The sequence below is a fragment of the Hyperoodon ampullatus genome (genome assembly GCF_949752795.1).
Source record: "Hyperoodon ampullatus genome assembly, chromosome: 5".
Taxonomy (NCBI): Eukaryota; Metazoa; Chordata; class Mammalia; order Artiodactyla; family Ziphiidae; genus Hyperoodon; species Hyperoodon ampullatus.
The window spans coordinates 9,800,474-9,806,473 of NC_136918.1; the positions used below are offsets into that span (position 1 = coordinate 9,800,474).

The following is a 6,000-nucleotide window of genomic DNA, read 5'->3' on the forward strand; positions in this document are numbered from 1 at the left end:
TTTTCAACATACTACTTTGTAAGGGCTTTCCTTTGATTAAATCAACTTGCTGTACCATTAGAATCACTATTGACAATTTTATTGCAGTCTGAATTGGAAAGGTCATTGTACTGTTAGCTTTTTCCAATTTTTTTTAAGTGGAGGGACAGCACTCTAGGTAGTAGCTAAGAGACCCCTGGCTCTAGAGCTTTGGCTCAGATCCTGACTTCACCATCCTGTATGACCACAGGCATGGTACTTAGCCTTTCTCAGTCTCATTTTTCATCTCTAGAATGAGGATAATGCTATTCCTAGGCATGTTTTGAAGAATTACACGAAACGGTATATGGAAGATTGTTTATTAATTGCTTGGCCTGTGGTAGGCACTCAGAAAATGTTTAGCTGCTGTCACTGGCATTATTATTCAGTATAAGTAGAAGAGTAGAAGAAATGACTGGTTTTCTGGAAGAGTAGGTATTTAAAAAAAAATAGTTATACCTTCAGTAGTAATTTAAAAAATAGTTAACTAGAAGAGGCAATATTGTTTCATAAATGAGATTAACCAGGTTGGTGTTTTTAATGGCTAAATACTTTCTCTTTAAAAAAAAAAAACAGGAGAAAGAGAAGGAATTAGAAAGAGAACGAGAAAGAGATAAGAAGGATAAAGAAAAATTGGAATCTCGATCCAAAGACAAGAAGGAAAAAGATGAGTGTACACCAACAAGGAAAGAAAGGTATGACATTTCTCATTTAATGCCTATACTGGTTTCAGGATTTGGAATCATGTTTCATTTTGTAATATTTTCATCACTGGTGCCAACAAACTGGAAAAGTATTTTTGTGTGTGTGGTAAACATGTTTGGCCTCTGCCTGCAGGAGGCAGAATTAGCTGAGAAATGGGGCAGTCAGTTGGCACTTGGCTTAGTTATCTGGGACATCATCCCTTTACATGGTTCGTATGGTACCTTAGCCTTAGTTCAGTGCAAGAATTCAGTTACCATATTAGGTATCAAACCTAAGGCTTAAATAACTAAACAACTTGCTAGATCTTGCCTGTTGCCTCCAATATAAGCTTTTCTTCTGTGCTGAGGCTGATATCTGTAAACTTGAGTCTCCTGGTCCTGTTTGTAAAGGGCGTTTGTGTACATAGGCCATAGGGACTTGGTCCTCACTTTAAGTCTTTATTCTAATCAAAATCATTTCTCTTTTAGTTTTTATTTCTTACTTTCACAGTTCCTAAATCTCTGATTAGTAGAGAAAATTACTTCAGTTAACAGAATTGAGGTTTTCCTAATAAAAACCAAGCAAATGCCAAGAAAAAAAATTTGGCTCAGTCACTCTACATATAGTTACAAATAACAGTTACACTAATTGGTTAAGTAGTAAATCTATCACTTTTTTGTTTTTTATTATTATCTTGATACAATTTCAGATTTATAGAAAAGTTGCAAGAATAGTATAAAGAATTCCCAGATACCTTCACCCACATTCCCCCAATGTTAAACTATTTCTCCTTTTGCTTTATTTTCTTCTTTCTCTTCCTTCCCCCCTCATCCCCATTCATTTAAGAGTACTGTGCCTACATGATGCCCCGTTCTCATACTTAACTACAATAAAAGTTTCAAGATCAAACAACAAAAAAAGGTTTCAAGAGCAGGAAGTTAACATTTTAAAATCACTGTTGTCTAATCAGAGACCTTGATGAAATTTGGTCCATTGTTCCAGTAATCCTTCTTAGAGCAGGAGAAAATCTAATTTAGTTGAATTCAGTTTTTGTCTAGATCAACCTATCTTTAAGACTTATTTGTTCTTAGTATAAAAGGCTTTGAATGTTGTTGGAAAATAACATTAATAAGGTTAGTGAAAATAAAGATAGTGTAAGCTGGTAGGAATTAAAAGCTAATTTAGTAGAAGGAAAATGAATACCTGATCCTTTGCTCACTTTTGGAATGTTTTGGGGGCTTTGTTCCATAGGAAAAGGCGACACAGTACGTCCCCTAGCCCATCTCGCAGTAGCAGTGGTAGACGAGTGAAATCCCCATCACCAAAATCGGAACGATCAGAGCGTTCAGAAAGATCTCATAAAGAGAGCTCACGGTCCAGGTCATCTCACAAAGATTCTCCTAGAGATGTTAGCAAAAAGGCCAAAAGGTAAACGCAAGTCATTTTTTTGTAATACTTGAAATGCCAGTTTCCTTGTCATTCCACCAGCTTTTGAAAATAATTTGGTTGGCAGCCATTTTTAAAAGGATTCTAGAAAACCAAACAGATATACTTTCATTTTAGAATCTTCCTTCCCATCTCACCACCCCAGCCTTGTCATGACTAAAGCACAAGAAAGCTTCCAACAAGTAAAGACCAGCCAAGAATTTTAAACATCAGTTTCCTGTGGAGTAGGGATAGCTGCTTTCCTTTCCTTTCTGTTCTTTAGCTTCTATAGAATATTCTTTGATGTTTGTCAAGGCTGAAAGAAAAATACATTCTCCCTCCCCACCCAACAGTAATCTTATTAGCAAGTTCTTGGGTAGAGACTTATGGACATAGATACTATTTCTTCAGTGTTTAATTTAGTGTGTTATATACCTTTCTCCTCCTAGTTCCAGAAAGGTGGTTCAGAAATGTTTTATTTATCTAGTGTTTTATAGAAGAATTTTTCTGAGAGCTAAAACTGCTTTTTATCCTAAAATGTTTTTATTGTAACCATTTTTAGTAAAATCTTTATACAACAGATAAGTCTCTTTTTCTAAATGGTGCTTGTGCATATATTTATATACATGTTCATGAAAATATATATATATATATATATATATATATATATATAATTATTTGTTTTGGTAATTTTCATGACTAGCACTTACAGAGTTATGCTGTCTTAAATGATTCCCTCAAATGATATTGCAGTAGTTGGTTCTTTTCCTTTCGAGAAGATAGGCTGCAAAGCTGCTGTGTTTAAAAGTTTGTGAATGATCTTGGATGCGATTTTGAACTTCGGCTTATATAATCTGGGGAGCTTGTTAAAATGCAAATTCTCAGTCCCTACCTCTTGAGATTTAGATTCAGCAGAGCAGTGGTAAGGCTCAGGAGTCTGTCTTTCTAAGCATGCATACCACCAATGATCACTGATGTGGTGCCTAGGAAGTACAAAATCTGTGTGTGTGCACACGGTAGGCAAAGTATAAACTTGGAAAGTTTACAACCTTTTTTATTTCAGTGACTTTCATTGTGCTCTCTTAAAGATCACTTTAGATAATTTAAGGATAGTCAGTTTTGATCACATGAGTACTTTGGTTAAATTGTTTTTGTTTGTTTCCTCAGATCTCCATCTGGTTCAAGGACACCTAAAAGGTCTAGGCGATCACGGTCTAGATCCCCTAAAAAATCAGGGAAGAAATCCAGATCCCAGTCCCGATCTCCACACAGGTCTCATAAAAAGTCAAAGAAAAACAAACACTGACATACATTTTTAAGATGCTGTCACTTATTGGAAATGCGATTTTGTTTTGTGCCTGAGCGGTCTGTTTTTTAAAAAAAAAAACAAAAAAACAAAAAATCTAATGAAAGAGCATTCCTGGGGTTTTTCTTTGTTTGTGAATGCATGTGTAAACTCATAAGTAACTGCATCTGTAGACCTGTCATTGTTTTATATTGTATAAATTACTTTCATTGTGGCTGTTTCTCAAGATGAGGTTTCTATTGTGCTAATGCGTTTCATCAAAAATGTGTATAATGGATCTGCTGGCAGTAGTAATATTTTGTTTTAGGATGTTGTGACTTAGCAAAAAATAATACAGATGTCTTCCCCCCTTTTGTAGCTTTGACAATTTGAATTAGATTTCAAATAAAATCTGAACAGAAAACTATAACGTTGTTTTTTTGCCCTATCGATGACATCAAGTCCCTTAAAGTCCTACTTAAGTGAGTTTAGCACTTCTGCTGTGTTTCTTATACCTAATGCACTTTACAAGCTCCATTGTTCAGGTAGCTAAAGTTTTATATTTACTAAGATGACTGTCAAAATTTAGGGACCTGAGACTCACATTTGGTAGGTTTGCCAACCAGTTTCTTTGGTAAGGTTCCCTGAAGTAATGCTAGTACCCAGAGATCAAAAGACTAGGCAAATGTGGTGTAGTCTTTTGTTAATGCAATGCCTGGTTAAAATATTTCTTTCTTTTTTCAAAGAAGCAATATGGTTTCAATACACTTAACCTGTGTCCTGAGCAACTACTTATTTTCAGGGAAAAATTAAATTTCCATCTTTCGATTTCATCTTCTGTCATTAGAAAAGTTTACTTAAAAGAAGTTTTCTAATAATAGTTGGCCATAGAATTTTTTTTGAAGGTCACCCTTTTACAGCCCTCTGTAGGCTGTCTTTCAAACACTGGTATCAGAATATTTCTACAAGGTTCAGTTTAAAGCACCTTTGTTGGTTTTTTTGGGGTTTTTTTTTTAAAGAATTTAGTTTTAGGTTTAGCTTTAAGTAAAATCTAAAAATAAAATAATTTTCAGGAAACTTAACATCCAATGGTTTGTAAATTAAAGGTGCAAAAAGTTGATTTAAACCATTTGCAGAGTTGAAATCTGTAATACAGTGGTAATAAATTGCAGTATGAGGAAGAAATAAGAAAACTTGTGTGATGTTGAATATAATATTGCTATAATGTAATAAAGGGTTATGTAGACTTGAACTGCCACTACTACTATTTGTAAATCTTGCTTTCAGTTTTTCATTTAGGCACTTTATACAATGGTTTGATGTTTTTTCCCCCCTCTTAATAGAGTAGAAAACTGTTCTAATAATGGATTGTTTTGAGTCAGCTTGTTTTTTAAAAATATCTTTTCAAGTTGTTTTACTTAGTCTTGCCTAGTCACAAAATAAAAAAGCTGTACTCATGATTTGAGGAGTAGGAATATCAGCTGAGCAGTGAGGCATGTTATTGCCAAACTGGGCAGACCTACAATAGCTGTAGAAATGAGCCAATCAGATTATTTTACTTAGTGGTTCTTATCAACATGCAATATTGCTTGAAAGTTATTCCCTTATCATTCACTCTTTTGTTTGTCCGTATTGTTAGGGTGTTAATTACTAAATGTTGCTCAGAATAATTAAACATGAGCATTTGGTGCTGGTTTTTAGAAACCTACAAATATAGCCATTTTTAAAGAGCATGTTTTTCTCCCCTGTTCATTCCCTGGGAGAATGGAATTTTATATAATTACCTTTCTTTGCAGAAATAACAATGTTGAGTTGCTGGTGACTGCGGGCACTCTTATCATTCATTGGTATCTAGTATAGGCTTAGAAATAGTTAGTCAGGAAATGATTTTGCCAGTCAAGTTGCAAGGAGTACTTCTTTTTCTCTCTTTAAAAAAATATCCTGGAGAAGCAGGAGTGTGTAGAAATTGTTAGGTCAGTTTCGGGTGCTTATATTTAGTATTTTTTCTACTGCAGTGGGACATAGTTCTTTTAATCTGCATCCAGATATAACGAACATCGTTTATCTATCTTAGAGTGGGGAGACTGGCTTCCTTTTGGGTGATGGGTGGGGATTGTGTAGGCTTGGTAGAATATGTATTCTGTGAAGTTTGCTAATGTTCGTAATAGATTGTATTGGATTTTTTCCCCCTGGAATTGCAAATGGTATTGTTACATAGGTTATTTCCAACTTAATGAGAAAATATCCAGAGTAAGTGTGTTTAATTCTCCATGGATTCTATGAAAGCTTAACGGTCAGAAATTGGTAAATTGTAAGGGAGGAGATATTCTCTACCATATTTTTATAATAGCATGTTATTCCTGTTTCCTGTCTAAAGAACACTTAATTAGTTAACAAAACTTCTACAGGTTGATTAAAATGTTTGTAGATGTGGCCATCCAGTTATAGGAAATACCCTGTTTCAGCTCTGTGATAGACAGTTATCCTCCACCACAGCTACATGTAGGAGGAAATCCTCTGTTGGCTACTCTTTTTATAAAGGGCGTGGCTTAAACCCTTCACTCTCTAACATGCACAGGGATTCCTTA

General features: G+C 34.8%; 1 protein-coding gene across 5 annotated transcripts in view; it reads left to right on the forward strand.

The window, feature by feature from the left end:
- U2SURP (U2 snRNP associated SURP domain containing) overlaps positions 1 to 3,829 on the forward strand; it is a gene marked incomplete at its 5' end in the record, with an annotated part of 52,012 nt that extends 48,183 nt beyond the window's left edge. For all 5 annotated transcript variants that reach the window (XM_079704752.1, XM_079704749.1, XM_079704750.1 and 2 more), the window contains 3 exons: positions 595 to 713; positions 1,954 to 2,130; positions 3,295 to 3,829. In XM_079704752.1, coding sequence (XP_079560878.1) covers positions 595 to 713; positions 1,954 to 2,130; positions 3,295 to 3,433 — 435 coding nt within the window. In that variant the 3' untranslated portion in view covers positions 3,434 to 3,829. The remainder of the gene's footprint in view (positions 1 to 594; positions 714 to 1,953; positions 2,131 to 3,294) is intronic.
- Positions 3,830 to 6,000: the final 2,171 nt, after the last annotated feature.